At 38.7% G+C, this 14,896-nt stretch overlaps 1 protein-coding gene across 1 annotated transcript; it reads left to right on the top strand.

The window, feature by feature from the left end:
- Window positions 1-6,823: 6,823 nt before the first annotated feature.
- Window positions 6,824-14,782, top strand: zbtb8b (zinc finger and BTB domain containing 8B). Its single transcript, XM_067425592.1, has 4 exons — window positions 6,824-6,966; window positions 7,969-9,020; window positions 9,103-9,260; window positions 13,862-14,782. Exons 2-4 carry the CDS (start codon window positions 7,997-7,999, stop codon window positions 14,174-14,176), a joined length of 1,497 nt encoding a protein of 498 aa, XP_067281693.1. The 5' UTR covers window positions 6,824-6,966; window positions 7,969-7,996; the 3' UTR covers window positions 14,177-14,782.
- The last annotated feature ends 114 nt before the right edge of the window (window positions 14,783-14,896 follow it).

The following is a 14,896-nucleotide window of genomic DNA, read 5'->3' on the forward strand; positions in this document are numbered from 1 at the left end:
GTGTGTGAAAATCCCAGTAACTGAGCAGATTGTGAAATACTCAGACCGGCCCGTCTGAAACCGACAGCCATGCTCAAAATTGCTTAAATCACCTTTCTTTCCCATTCTGACATTCAGTTTGGAGTTCAGGAGATTGTCTTGACCTGGACCACACCCCTAAATGCATTGAAGCAACTGTCATGTGATTGGTTGATTAGATAACTGCATTAATGAGAAATTGAACAGGTGTTCCTAATAATCCTTTAGGTGAGTGTACAAATGATTTAAAAACTAAACTAAATTTGGAATTGAAAAGATTTTATATTAAAGAATGATAAGAAAGAATATAATTATATCATACTATTTATATTTGTATCACACACTATTATATAATTTTATTTCACCGTTTTTTGCCTTCATGTCATTTACATGTCGCTTCTAAAGCTAAAATCACCAAAACACCTAGACATTTAACTAAGATGTATTGTCCTAATACTTTGCATTGGATAATCTGTCATGGCATTCCAAAGAGAGCTAATTTTAGCTTTCCAAGAAGAAGAGGATTATACAGAGTGTTCAGGAGGTGTTGTTGAAGGATGGGCTAATGTTATATCACACCCGGCATAATCAACTAGAGATGCTAACTGAAAACTGGCACTAGGTGTTGGGTTTGGGACTGATTAACAGCCAATAGAAAACCAAACAAAAACAACTTTAGGTTTCCATCTTTATCTAAGTAGTTGATTACTGTAATGATGGGTTTTGATGGGCTAATGAATGGCATTAGTCTGGCTTTTAGTTAAGGATTAGTTTAGCATGTAGTTTGGTCTTAGTTTCAGTGTTTGGTGGGTGTTGGAGAGCTGTCAGTCTGTGGTCAGCCTGCATGATATTGAGGGCTGCAGGCCTCCGGCTCTGTCCACCACGCTGCTATGTTTGAACTTAATTACAGCCAGTCGGCCCTGTCATTACAGCCCAGAGCAGCCGAGCGACGGCCGGCCCGTAGGTAGTGGCGGTAGAATCCCAAACAACAGCGTGCAGTCACACACTCTCTTGGGCACAGCAAACACACATTGGGATGGACACAGACGTATCCAAACCACACAGACACAAACAGAAACACAGATGCAAGCAAGACCGTTGTCACGCACTCCACATCAACGCAAACAAAATAATTGCCCTGCAGCAGACACAGATTATCATTCGTATAAATCATAAAATAATAATTCTCTATTAAAGGTGTTTCATTGACAGAACTGGGGTTTAGTTAACAGGATAGTTGACCCAGAAATAAATATCATGTTTTTTATATATTTTTATAGATTATAAATAATATTATTTATAAGCTGTTATCCGCATGGGGACCAAAAAATGTCCCAACAAGGACAAGGATTTCTTATATTGCCATCTTCATCCCCATGATGTATGGGTTTATTATTTTTAGATTACTTCCTAACTATGGGTTTGTACATAGCCACGGGAACATATTTTATCAGGGTGCTGGGCCGGGGCTTGATGTTGCGTGGTGGGGCCGTGGTGGAGTATTTAAACAAAATCCAAATATAATATAAAATACAGCAGAAAATCTTCTTACCGTATAACACTCAAATGTAGTTTGGCGCTCTGGAGTTAAAGTTCGGTTCATTGCAAAGTTTCAAAGCAAAAAGGCAAGACGCGGGCAGTAGATGAAAAAAAAAAAAAAAAAAGTCTCCAGATGCATTTTTTAGAATGGACTGCATGGTAAATGGACTGCATTTATATAGCGCTTTTAACAGACCCTATGGCCATCCAAAGCGCTTTACATTTTTGCCTCACATTCACCCATTCATACACCGACGGCGATGTCAGCGATGTAAGGCACCATCCAGCACGTCGGGAGCAGCTGGGGTTAGGTGTCTTGCTCATGGACACTTCGACACTTGGTCAGGCGGAACCGGGGATCGAACCACCAACCTTTCGGTTTGTAGACAACCTACATGAACCACTGAGCCACTGCCGCCCCGAAGCTGAACTTATTTTTTTCTTGAGGGCCACATTTTTAGAACGCCTTGTCATACCCGAGACACGAGTGCATCAATTAATGGTCCATCTAGCAAGTTCACATAGAAAAAACAATGGAAAAGCACAGTCAAATGGGAAAAAAAACATGTTCTATGTAAATGCTGGGTAATGCTTTAATCAATACCTCTATTTAGTTTTTTTACAGATATTTGCGTGAACATGGATCAGTGTCAAATTAGTTCTTTGTAGTCTTAGAACAACGACTGGTAACTGGTGTGCATCTTGAGACAAAACAATAGAAATCAAGTTGCTTTCAGTTAAAACAGCTTAAATATGCATTTAAAGGTGCACTGTGTAGTATTTTTGCAGTAAAAATGTTTAAAAACCACTAGGCCAGTGTTATTTATTTTGTTCAAGCTGAGTTCTTACAATATCACAAATGTTTTTTGAAACATCTTTCCTCACACCTCCCCCTCACTCTCTCATTTCTGTCAATAGGGAGATGTGAGGGAAGATGTTTCGGCCGGGACTTTTTACTCATCGAGCCGAAGTACTCTCAGAAGTGCTATTCCGCCATACATTATAGTTCTCCTTTTTAATCCGATTAGAAACGCGCCACGTTTTATTTTGTCACCATACTTGATCGTTCAACTACTTGTGTAACTGTATTTAAATAGGGGAAACGTGGAGGTGTTTGGTACTTCTAAGTTGATCTCTGTTTGGTTCCATAGTGAATGAACTGGGCTTAGTGGGCTAAGCTAAATGCTATCAGATCGTCACTGCCCGTCAGAGAGATTAAGAGCACGCACTGAGACGAGAGAGGTATGTATCAACTCGTTTTAGTTAAGGGAATAACATAGTTTAATATGAAAAGGCAGTGAAGTATCCCTTTAAGAACGGCTCATCGGAATGATGACACGGACAATTCGTCCATATTTTTTTACAGTCTATGCTTTGTTTTGCATAGTCACCCTCTAGCGGATGGAAAAATTACAGTGCAGCTTTAAGTCTGTTTTTACAGTGTTATTACATGTTTTACAATGTTATTACAGTTTTAAAATAACTGTTTTCTATTTTCATTTCACAATTCATTCCTGTGAATAAATACATTTAAAATAATAGAAATACAATAAATATACATAATGTTAGATTTATTGTTTGTTTTGGGCTGAACTATTCCTTTAATAAATTGAAGAATGAGAAGGAAGGCAATGAGCTCTGAAGATCTGCATATCTGCAAACAGCAAAGCTCTGCTTGTGGCCGGAAGCATGTGGCTGTAGCAACAACAATTATTATTCTCCTTTGCCTCAAATAAATGATAATAAGAAGGCTGACATGTTTATTTCTGGCAGTCATCGGCCTGGGAGAGAAAAAGAAGACGCACAGGGCACAATGAGACGTCGTCTCTGAATGACACAAGCACATTAAGTGGTAATTACAGAGAGACGAGATTTCCTTTCTGACCACAGAAGAGAGTGGTGTCTTCAGACTGCAGAGGGGCGCCGGTCCTATTAAGGCCCCCGAAATTGGTATCATATCACCAAGACCCCCAACTACAGCCCCCATCTGATGTCTAGATCCTCCAGACACTTTGTGGTGTATTATGACCGTTCCACCTCAAACAAACACACCCACCTAACCGCCCACAACATGCACGCACACAAAAGAGACAGTCAAGGCTCTGTGTCAGATCTTGTGATCAGTGTGCGAGGGGTCTGCGCTGGTGCCACAAAACAAATTCCTGACATTCTGCGATAATTCAAACGTTTCACGGCGCAGTTTTTGCACCCATGAGAGACAGTGCTCGGGAATGGAAAATGCCACCATGTCATGGCAATCGCTCCCCATTGTCTCTCTCTTTAATCAGTGCTCTTCTGTGGCTCTAAATATCCCAGTGGTGTGCATCTATGCCTGGGAAAAAGCAGCTCTTTGCCCTTCTCAGTCCCAAAACATGCCATTGCACCGCACTGTCTGTGTCCTCGCATATGATGACAGGAAAATTTTCACTTGCATCCTTCAATCTTAATGTGCACCTTAGGAGATCTGAGAATGGCAACAACAAAAAATCCACCATATTTATGACGCATCCAAAAGCAGAGAATCAAATGCACTTCATTTTGAAGCAGGAGATCAGCATTTGATTTAAGTTATAGTTTAATGTTTACAGGGTTTGGGGACAACACTCTAGCTTATATATAGGAATTATAAGGATGAATAGAGTTTTATGAGGTGCTATAAATTTAATTTTCAAAAGAGGGTCTATGGCGGCTTATGTCCACTTGCCTACCCTGTGGTTTAGAGGGGCCACCATGAAGCCTTTGTGTTCTGTGGGTTTACCATGGGAAAATTCTGCAAACAAATAACTCACCCGGTGACCCATCAGTGTTAAAAATCACTTTCGAGCGCTGTGGATTGTGATGCATGGGTGCGGTGCAGGCTGCAGGAACTGCATGTTTGTTTAATCTCAGTCCAAATGTTAAAAAACAGCTATTTTCAGGCTAAAGAGAGCAAATAAACACACATTCCATTGCAGACAATGGGGGTAGGCACATGGTCTGACATGAGCTGGCTGTACGGGCATGTTAGGATTTGGGCATTGTGAAGACATCAGTCCTCACTCAGAGCAGGATCTATTTCAGAGCACATGTGAGTTTGTCATCCTGCCTCACTATGGTGGTCGACCACTATGCTGAAAAATAAACTACTTCCCATGTGCTGTTCATCACCCTGTCGTCTGTGTTACAGTGCTGTAAATGTGCACTTGTTGAAACTCTTGGCAGTACCAACTGTTTCAGGCATTTTGCTCCCTCACCTGGTGATAGTGGTAATTACATTTTTTTCATTGCAGTTGTTTCCCCATAGTATCCACCTTGATTTTAACATAAGCAGGTGCTGCCATTTGTAAATAGAATTGTAGCTTTTATATTTCATTTATTGGACAGTAGAGTATGTTAGAGTGGTACAGGATATGCATGAGAGCAGTAGGACAGTGGTAAGGTGTGCCGTAGGTGAGACAGAGGACTTCACGGTGAAGGTGGGACTGCATCAAGGATCGGCTCTGAGCCCCTTTTTGTTTGTGGTGGTGATGGACAGGCTGACAGATGAGGTCAGACAGGAATCTCCATGGACTATGATGGATGACATTGTGATCTGTAGTGAGAGCAGGGTGCAGGTGGAGGAAAGTCTAGAGAGGTGGAGGTTCGCTCTGAAGAGAAGAGGAATGAAGGTTAGTCGCAGCAAGACAGAATACATGTGTGTGAATGAGAGAGAACCTACACTCTAAAAAATGCTGGGTTAAAAACAACCCAAGTTGGGGAGTATGGAAAAGAGGCGAAGAAGCGTGTGCAGGCAGGTTGGAATGGGTGGAGAAAAGTGTCAGGTCTGTTGTGTGATAAAAGTGTACCAGCAATAATGAAAGGAAAGGTGTACGGACAATAGTGAGACCAGCGATGTTGTATGGTTTGGAGACAGTTGCACCGAGGAAAAGACAGGAGGAAGAGCTAAAGATGTTGAGGTTCTCTTTGGGAGTGACGAGGATGGATAGGATCAGGAATGAGTACATCAGAGGGACAGCACATGTGAGATGTTTTGGAGACAAAGTCAGAGAGGCCAGGTTGAGATGGTTTGGACATGTTCAGAGGAGGGAGAGTGAATACATCGGTAAAAGGATACTGAGGTTAGAGCTGCCAGGCAGGAGGTCAAGAGGAAGGCCAAAGAGGTTTATGGATGTAGTGAAGGAGGACATGAAGATAGTCGGTCTGAGAGAAAGAAGAAGAAGAAGAAGAAGAAGAAGAAGAAGAAGAAGAAGAAGAAGAAGAAGAAGAAGAAGAAATAGCCTAATTTAAAGTTGACTAAAATTGGAAATAGCCTATAAAGTAAAAAAAAAAATTTAAAAAAAGAAGAAAATTAAACCTAAATAGCAATATTAAAAATAAAAACTAGTAAATTGATAAAAGAAGCGAAGTGACTAAAATGAACATGAAAACTATAAAAAATAAATAAACGATAGGCATAGTTCAAATTATTTATAAAACTAAAATAAAAACTAATAAAAGTGCTTGGATCCATTCAATGGATTACTTGGAGCTATACATTTATTTTCTTGTTGGTGCTCGAACTGTTTGCATTCCACCAACTATATTGTATGGACAAAAACAGCTTAAACATTCTTTTTATATCTTGCGATCAGATCAGGGGACATACGTCTAATATTTTTTTGAGAGAACCATTTCCTTATCATGTTCTCCCTTTATATCACAAACCCTACAGTTGATAAGTTCCAGGTTTGAACGTGAAAGAGAATTACACACACAGATAGCCTCCTGCTATATATAGGCTATAACTAAATATTTGTATCCATATTTCATCCACCAAATTACAGCCTAATTGAGTGAATTATAGCCTGTGAATTACGACAGGCAACACTAGACTCTGAGCTAGGAGCCAAAAAAATCCACAATTAATTGTCTTCATTTAATTCATTTAATAAAGCCTATCATTTAATTTACATTAATTTTAAATTAACAGTCTCTATATATTAGGCCTATTACTTCATATATTGAAATAGAGTGAAGTAATATTATTACTTAATTAAAATATATTGACATAGGGAGATTAATCTAATAAATAAGTCATGACCAACAAAAAAAAAACAAAAAAACTGGGAACATAAACGCATATGCAAAGATCAAATTCTCTCTTTTTCAGTTCGCCAGTCGTCTCCGCGTTGGCTTTAGTAATTCGAAGATAGTACTTCGGTTGTACAATGTATCCTAAATCCGAGTTTTTTGTGAGTATAAATAAGTGGCTAACACCCTAAGTAGTGCACTATATAGGGTATAGGGAACGATATTGGGGTCGGACTCTCCGCTCGACTCCACCCGCTACTATGGCAGCGACAGGAAGTATAACGCAGACGTCAGGAAGCAGTCATCAGGGAGACATTTTTAAAACACCACCATAAACAACAACCAAACATACATTTGAATGTAAGTATAAACAAATTACTGTTATTGAAAAATCAGTTTTAGCATCAGAGGTAGTAGCAGTCAACAGTTTTTCCGTACACTGTTGTTCCGTGTGTACTGGATCGGATTGCTTCCCATAATTCGCTTATTACTGAACTTCATTGCTGTAAACACATGTTAAATCGCGTTTCTGTTATTCGTGAATTGTAAGTGATGTGTAGCGCGAGCTCGATTTAATCAACTGTTGATATTATCGTGACAGTGATTCGATAATCTATATAAATATTCCACTTTAAATGTTTGCTGCATTGTGCATTAAATTAACAGTGCGATATTGGTATGATAGTCAATACAGCCTATATTATATTCTACTTAATTGGGGACATTTCGAAGTTCAGTGGTCAAAATATAATTGACATCTCACTTAGAATTATCTGTGAATTAAAACGGTGTAAAAAAAGGTTTTTGTGGGATCATCTATGTACAATTATTTTTATGTTTTTAATAACCATTGCAAATGGCGAACATCTATCTATCTATCTGTCTATCTGTCTGCACTCACAAATCAGATATATTAGAAGAAAATTATGAGAAAATAACATTAATATATATATATATATATATATATATATATATATATATATATATATATATATATATATATATATATATATATATATATATATATATATATTTAACTATGAGTCTGTGTTATTTTATGTTTGCACTTTTGGAAATGGGTTTTACTATCTTTAATTGGGCTTATTATTTTGTATTTTAGCCTCAAAGCAAAAATTGTGCTTTTTTGCTAATATATTTGTTGCAGATGTAAATGTTTACTTGATGATTATTATTTAATTTTTATTTAATATCAGGGTTTACTTCCACTCAACTACTTAAGATGTGTGGGAGGGAAAATGGGGACCTATTTTATCTTTTTGTGAAGCTTGACAATATGGAATTATTTCATATGATGTCTTTATCATGATCTTTGGTTTAATATTTAACTTCTACCCTTGCCAGATAAGCAAATGGCTCTCCTACGGTAAATATGGAGGTTCCTTCCTATCTGTCCAGGCTCTTGTCTGAGCTGAACGAACAGCGGAAGAGGGACTTCTTCTGTGACTGCAGCATCATAGTAGAGGGACGTGTTTTCAAAGCACATCGAAATATTCTCTTCGCCAGCAGTGGTTATTTCCGTGCTTTGCTGGTGCATTACCTTAAAGACAATGGCCAGCGACACAGCACGGCCTCTCTGGACATCGTCACAGCCGAGGCATTCTCCTTCATCCTGGACTTTTTGTATTCGGGTCACCTGGACCTGCGCAGCGAAAATGTCATTGAAATAATGTCAGCTGCGAGCTACCTGCAGATGACCGACGTGGTGAACTTTTGTAAGGGCTACATTAAATCATCCCTGGAGATCTGTAACAGAGAGAGGGAGAGACACAAAAACAGGGAGGGTTTGAATCATAGTGCAACCCCAGTTTCAGTCACTAGTGCCCCTGTGGCGTCCACTTCCGAAGCCGACCAAAGGACCTGTCAGGTCACCGAAGCCCTCAGCCCTGATGATGCTCCAACGGCTGCTATCTGCACACCCGCAGCCACCAGTAGTAAAGACTCAGAGAGTGAAAACTCTCAAGGAGCATTTCCCAACCATCCTCCCATGAATGCTCCACTGAAGATCAGTCCAGGCCCAGATTTAGTCAACTCCTCCACCCCAGGTCTGCTTCTGGGGTTGGTGCATCCCAAAATAGAGTATGACCCTGACGAAGAGGGCGAATCTTCACGGGAATCTAAAGAAACCACACTTTATCAAGTCCCAAATCACGATGGGGAGAGAACGGTTAACTCTAGCCCGGCTCCGAGCACTGAGCACTCCTCCTTATCATTTACTAACTGTCCTATAAAGCAGTTTCCAGATGTGCTGTACAGAGGGGGGATGAACCCTAACCGGGATGAACACTTTTCCCAGAATTTGGGGTACATTGGATTCGGCCGTGGTGATGATGTACTTGGTCCTGCGGTCCCTTGTGGGATAGAGATTCAGAATGACTGGTATGGGGATGATCCAGGTGAGAGATGCTGGATAAAATTGCTACAGTAACACAATCCTTTTTGATTTGAGTTGTAATTGATATATATGTGTTTACACAGGGAGGCTACACAAATGTCCGTTCTGCCCATATACGGCCAAGCAGAAGGGCATTTTGAAAAGGCACATCCGCTGCCACACGGGAGAAAGGCCGTATCCTTGTGAGGTGTGCGGCAAACGCTTCACACGACAAGAACATCTTCGCACTCATGCAGTTTCTGTAAGTCTTCAAAACCCCTGAGGAATATTTGAAAGTGTAGCTATATTGCTTTTGAAATAAATATGTTTAATAGAATTAAGTATTGCACACAGTTTACCGAATTTGCTATAAAGCTGTTTTATTTAGTTCTAAAGACTGGCAAGAGAAGGAACATGGTCAGGTGTCAATATTAAATAAACAGTAATATAAAAATATATATTTATATAATTACACAGTGAATTTTATGCATACAGTAATATTCAAAAGTATTGAATCACTTTTTGAAAATAATTGAAAACAATTGAAAATATTTAAGGTGACTTATTTGCATTGCACTTTTCACAATACACACTGTTTCAAAAGCAGCTTGACACAAAATCATGACGTTAATGTTCATATTATTTTAATATCTTCATGCCAATAGTTGCATTTTACAGATAAGAGCATATCTGTATGCTCAAGACCAATATATAATTGATATGTAATATGTATGCAGAATATAAATTTAAATTACATATTTATCCAACTTCATATGTAGAGCTGTGCGATTAAAATTCCAAATATGGGTTACTATACTTGGCCTTCACATGTCTATATACCAGTGTGTATATATATATTAGGCATGTGCCGATATCAATTTTTCATGTTGCTATTAATTGCTGAAGTTTTATCACGATATACGACATTATCACAATATTGAAATAAGTTGCAAAAAAAAGTGTTGCCATAGCATAACAGCTTTAAGAACTATTTTTGTAATAACAAAAATATAACTGAATGTTTAAATACAATAATGCACCAAAAATATATAGAGCTCTGGAGAAACAATTAAGAGACCTTTTAACATTGAGAAATCAATGAGAAATCAATGTTAAGAGGTCTCTTGATTTTTTTCAGAGCTGTTAACATTACTTAGAATAATTAATTCTTTGTAAGTATTTTTCAGTGTCAGTTTGGTAATACTGAATTAACATGTTAACTAATGAAGTCGTATGTCTCAAAAAATGTTTAAGTTTGAAAATAAATAGCCTATTAAGTCTTTAAGTATTAAGTATTGAGATTCAGTGTTGGGCAAGCTACTTGGAAAATGTAGTGAGCCATGCTACCAGTTACTCTACATTAAATTAAGCTTCACTACACTGAAGCTACCCCCCTTGGAAGTGTAGCAAGCTAAGCTACAGCAACTTAACAAAAGTAGTTTACTACATCTAAGCTACTTTTTTTTTATTTTTTTTTATATTGAAACAACTTCATTCATATCAATGCTATCTCAGTGATCATTAAAAGTCAAGCATTTAGACACATTTTTTTTAGTTATTCAAAAACTGTCCGAAATCAATTCGGCAACAAAAACATGTGATCCATAATATTAATAAAACCAAGTCTATTGCACAAAACTAGGATAAGGGATTAAGCCGGGATATCTTGGGAATCTTGTCATGTTTATGCAAAATTTAGTACACAGCTGTCATGTAAACATACCCTGAAGCCAGGATCACCAAAATATCCCAGCTTAATCCCTTATCCTAGTATTGTGCAATAGGCCTCTGGTGTCGAGTGTGTGTGTGTGTGTGTGTGTGTGTGTGTGTGTGTGTGTGTGTGTGTGTGTGTGTGTGTGTGTGTGTGTGTGTGTGTGTGTGTGTGTGTGTGTGTGTGTGTGTGTGTGTGTGTGTGTGTTCATCTGTATCTGTACGATATGCATACACAACTGTGTGTTTGCATTTATGCTCAATTTAGACTTGGGCACTTTTGCAGGACAAACTGTAAGTTAATTTACAACTCAACTTGTACAAAAAAAGTCCAGTCCAGAAATTACAGTAGCAAAATAATTAAGACCTGCTCCAAACAGTACCAAAAAACAAAACGTGTGTGTGTGTGTGTGGTATCGCCCCAACACATGAAACAAGATTCATTCATTCATATCAAGAGGTGGCCAGGCTGGACCCCGATACTTTTAACAAGAGGTGTTTATTCAAGAGACACAATATATTTTAAAACTTTGCAGTTTCTCTTTTGTCACCGCGCTGATGATGAGCGTGCAACAGCGAATAGAGCGCTAGGAAAAAAAAACGTCAACTAGATAGTGCGAATGTGCACGCGCCTATCCCGTATTTATGCGCTCACTGCCAAATGAGTACTTTGAAAGGCTCGCGTGCGCATCTGTGCGCGTCTGCGCGAGGCAGAAAGGAACATAGAAAGTATATCCGCATTCTTATCAGTTGTGTTTCCAATTTGAGCTTGATCCTCAGAAATGCTTGGGAAAATGTAACGTTAGCTTGTGTGGACGCTACCGCACTACTTGATCAACAGAAGAGCTTCGCTACTGAAAAGCTATTTCATTGAGAAAACAGTCACGCTACTGAAAAATGTAGTTAAGCTAGTAGTGTCACTACTTGTAGCGACGCTACTGCCCAACACTGTTGAGATTACAAAAAACGAATGGCTGTTTTAAAAACTACACGTTTCTTTTGTTTGCGGGGGTTTCCGCTGAATTCTGCAGTTCTTCAGCGCCCTCTGCTGTCACTGAGCGGCACTTCACCAGCGCGTCTCCTTCACTCGTTCATGTGCTTCTCATTTACACCTGAGCGAGTGAATACTTTGATGCAGAATACAGTGGGCAAAGTGTTCTTGAGTGCATTATAACAAATTATTAATTGTTAATAAATTATTATTTACAATATTTTAAAGTGCCCACGATAACAATATCGTGCATATTCATTATCGTGATGAATCGCATTATCGAAAATCGGCACATGTCTAATATTAGAGATGTCAATTTTCACAAATTCCCCTATTTTCACAGTTATTATGCATTGCTCTGTATGCGCTAAAGCCGTAGCACTGAATGACAACCGGTAGCCATACGTTACACTGAAGCCATTTGCTAGTGCTTTTTATTTTGCTAAAATAAACGCATCCTTTATGATTGATCACATATAACGTTACAAAATAAAAGTAATATTATAAATAACTTCAGCACAATCTGATGCGAATGCAGAAATTAATTTGAACTAGTTACATGCGCGAGTCAGAATGCGTGACCGTGACTCATGTTGTGCATGCGCTCTTCCTGGATCAACACGATGAAACACACGGCAAATAAACCCAAATAATTAACAATCACAATGTTTTATTACAATAGTGTTCTCATTAATGTTGTGTAATATGACAGTCCCAATCAGTCATTATTAGTTGTGCATTGCTGTTGGAGCTGCACGCTGAAGCTGATAACCGCCACGCTTTTACTACCGCTCGCCTCTAACGTTAATTATTAACCAAATGCATCCTTATGAGATAAATCAGCTATAGATAGGCCTGCACACAAAAAAACACAACATTACAACTTACATTTGCATAAAACAAAAGGCTGTGAATGCACATGCAAACTTGCAGTCATGATGAAGGTGTAACTCCAGCTGTAAAATGGTCCCTAGTAGAACTTGGGAACATGCTTGCTTCATTTTTCCTCCCATTTCGCGGTTGAGCCGCACGCACGCGCATGACCCTGCTTAATCGATGACCCTGCTTAATCAATGATTGATAAGTCTTATCGATCAAATGTCTTATCGATAATTAAGCGATCATCGATTAATCGTTGACATCCCTAATATATATATATATATATATATATATTTGGCTCCCTCTCTATTTTCTCTCTACATGCTACAGCTGGGCACATTTTTTAGGAAACACAGTGTATCTTTCCACTTTTATGCAGACAACAGCCAAATTTACATTCCAATCAAGCGCAATATTCCTACAGCACTACACTCTCTTCATCTATGCTTAAAGGAGGTGAAGGCTTGGCTAGCTCAAAATTTCTATCCCTTAATGATGATAAGACCGAGGTCATTGTTTTCAGCCCAAGTGAAAGGTCCCAGTACACATGCCCAGACTTGGGGAGTCTATCTCCCTTTAAATCTACAGGAGTGCGGAACTTAGGTGTTCTTGTTGACCAGTCTTTAAAGTTTGATAAACACATCTCATCTGTAGTCTCATCTGGTTTCTACCAACTTCGCTTACTATCTAAAATCAAAGGCTTTCTCACTCCTATAACTTTGGAAATGGCGGTTCATGCTTTTATCACGTGTCGACTGGATTATTGCAACTCACTATATTCCGGTATATCAGATTCTCAAATCTCCCGTCTTCAATTAGTCCAAAATGCGGCGGCCAGACTCATCCATAATTGTTGCAAATATGATCATATCTCTCCCATCCTCAGATCTTTACATTGGTTACCAGTCCGGCAGAGAATAGATTTCAAAATTCTTCTTTTCGTCTTCAAATCTTTACACAACCTAGCACCGGTTTATCTCTCTGAACTTATTCATCCGTACATTCCGTCCAGAAGTCTCAGATCCCATGACCAGGCGCTGCTGGTAGTCCCTCGTGTCAGACTTAAGCGTAGAGGGGAGCGTGCTTTTGTGGTGGCAGGGGGGTACATATATTTATTCAGCAAGTATGCATTAAATTGATCAAAAGTTGGTATATACTTGATGATGTTACTTCCAGACACTGTACATGTTCTGCAGAATAATAATTGAATGAATCAAAGATTAAAAGCATACATAAATTGATGTATGTATCGGTATGTTTACATTTTTATTTCTGTTTTAAAGGTCCATCGCTCCACCTGGCCCATTGTTTGCAAAGGCTGTCGTCAAGTGTTCTCAGGCATTGTATCCCAGGGAATGAAGCGATTTGGACTTTGCGATGGCTGCACCTTTGTTACTACAACAAATGAGGATCCCTCCTCCATGAACCTCAGCATCCAGTCTGAGGCTATGGAGAGGGGCTCTAGAGACTCTGATTGGCCCATGTTTATAGTGGAAAGGGATGAAGCGGAGGCGAGTGCTAGTACTGCTGGACAGGATGATAAGCAGAATGTTGCAAAGCAGCTTGGGGAGAATGGCATGATAGATTCATTGCCATAGTTGTGCTTGTTTACCAAATCAATAAAAAAGACTTTGTGAGAAGTACATAAAAGGCTGAGGCAGGGTGTGACTAACATTCTACTGGTAACAAACTACCGGTTTAGTCACTTTCTTTAATATATTTTTGTGGATTGGAAGAAGCGGTTAATTATTTGGTGGAATTAAAGGATGAATTTGTATTAGAAACATTACACAGCTGGGAAAGCTTTGAAACATTATGTTTGGGTTTAGTATCTACAGTAGCTAATTATGGATTATGAACATATTTTGCTGTATGACAATTAAGGCACAACAGATTTGAATGTGTTGTGGCAGTTGTGTGAATAAATATTTTTATGCTTTAAAGCAATCTGCCTTAAACACTTTTCAGGGACTCTTTCAGTGGTCTTGTCAATTCACTTGTTTGAACAAATAACAGTTGAGTAGCTATTATGTATCCAGAAGTAAAATGCTTTGTCATCATCTAGTGGTAGTTCCAGTTTTGGTTATTGTTTAGCCTATGTTACCTTTTTTCATTTGCCAAGAAGTTATGAAAGTCAAAATGCTTCTTCTTTTTTCTTCTTTTTTTTAAAAATCATTTTGTTTTTGAGAAGGCAATTAAAATATCTTCTTTATAAAAGAAAACATTTACTGTGCGTTGATCCGTATTCATGGAAACTGAAACTCTTTTCTTGTCACGAGTGTAGTTCGTTTCTCGAGCAAATGACTCCTATAAGTCGG

Source organism: Pseudorasbora parva, chromosome 19, assembly GCF_024679245.1.
Source record: "Pseudorasbora parva isolate DD20220531a chromosome 19, ASM2467924v1, whole genome shotgun sequence".
In the NCBI taxonomy this organism is placed as follows: Eukaryota; Metazoa; Chordata; class Actinopteri; order Cypriniformes; family Gobionidae; genus Pseudorasbora; species Pseudorasbora parva.